General features: G+C 62.1%; 1 protein-coding gene across 1 annotated transcript; it reads left to right on the top strand.

The window, feature by feature from the left end:
* Positions 1-79: 79 nt before the first annotated feature.
* On the top strand, positions 80-274 carry EMIHUDRAFT_60602 (hypothetical protein; the record flags this gene model as incomplete). The annotated part of the gene is made up of 1 exon (XM_005758672.1): positions 80-274. A coding segment is annotated over one exon (195 nt), but the record flags the coding sequence as incomplete, so codon positions are not given.
* Positions 275-1,257: the final 983 nt, after the last annotated feature.

Genomic DNA, 1,257 nt, shown 5'->3' with positions numbered 1-1,257 from the left:
ATGGATCAAGCGATCTGAGATGCTCAATGCGTGGATCCAATCCGTCGACGGTAGCACCCGCCGCCCCTCGCGGTCGTACAGCGAGGAAGAGCTGCGAGCTGCTTTTGACGTCATCGATGCCGACCAGAGCGGCGACATCGACCTCGACGAGCTGCGCTCGGCGATCCGCGCCATTAAGACGAGCACTGACGACCAAGCCATCGAGCAGATGATTGCTCTCGCAGACGCAGACGGCAGCGGCTCCATCGACTTCGAGGAATTCGTCGACCTCATGAATTTGCGCCGCCGTGCCGCGGTATGACGCGCTGGCGGGGTGCCGTTTGGCTCATCTTTGTACACAGTATCCGGTACCCCGAGGTGCACAACCGAGAGACCGATAAGCGAGAGGGGCAGGGGACTGGGGAGGCCGCTGCTGTGCGCAGTGCAGGCTGTGCGCAGTGCGCATACACACACGAAAAACAGCGGTGACAGCCGAACACCTGTTCAAGCCGTATGGCCGCTCCCATAAAGGCTTAGATAAGGTATATCTTGTGTGTTCCTTCGCGTTGTCTGGGCGGGCGCGCCCCCCACAATCGTTGTCTCTCGTTTTTTCAATAAGCAATAACAATATTCTCTCAATCTCTGTGTCGGTCTGTGTGCGTACTGTCTACTGTGTACTTGGCATGTTGTGCGAGTATGTATGTAACTAGTGAGACGACTCGAGATTGGTTCGAGATTGGGGCAGAGCGAGTGGGAGACTTTTCGGCGGGCGAAATGCGGCGGTTTGGATGCGTCCCCTTTGGGACGACCTGTTGGTACGACCTGTGGGACGACCTGTGGCAGCGACCGATGCCGTCACCGGACGCGGCGGCGAGGCACACGGGCGCCGGCGTGGCGCGTCGGCAGGCCCACCACGAGCGGATGCGCGACGAGCGCGCTCGGGAAGCGGCCGCGGGCGACGCGGAGCTTCCGCCGGAGGACGACGCGGTCGAGATGGCGAGCGCCGCCCAGCTGCTGGACAGCGTGGCGGAGGTGGGCCCGAACTACACCCTGCTGCGCAGCAAGGAGACGAAGGCGAAGCGGCGGAAGCGACAGCGCGAGGATGCCAGGGCGGCGCTCGACGGCCACACTGTCCTGTCCACCGGATCGCGCCTCGAGATCTTCTGCGACAGTGTATGGGACAAAAGCGTCGAAAATGTCCCAAAAAGCGTGTCTCGAGTTTGTTGCAGCCCCACAGCTGGCGCGCGCTGCCAGGAACACCGCTCGCGTGTCGCCGGC

This window comes from Emiliania huxleyi (assembly GCF_000372725.1).
Source record: "Emiliania huxleyi CCMP1516 unplaced genomic scaffold EMIHUscaffold_8429, whole genome shotgun sequence".
In the NCBI taxonomy this organism is placed as follows: domain Eukaryota; phylum Haptophyta; order Isochrysidales; family Noelaerhabdaceae; genus Emiliania; species Emiliania huxleyi.
This window is presented reverse-complemented; position numbering and strand designations above follow the sequence as displayed.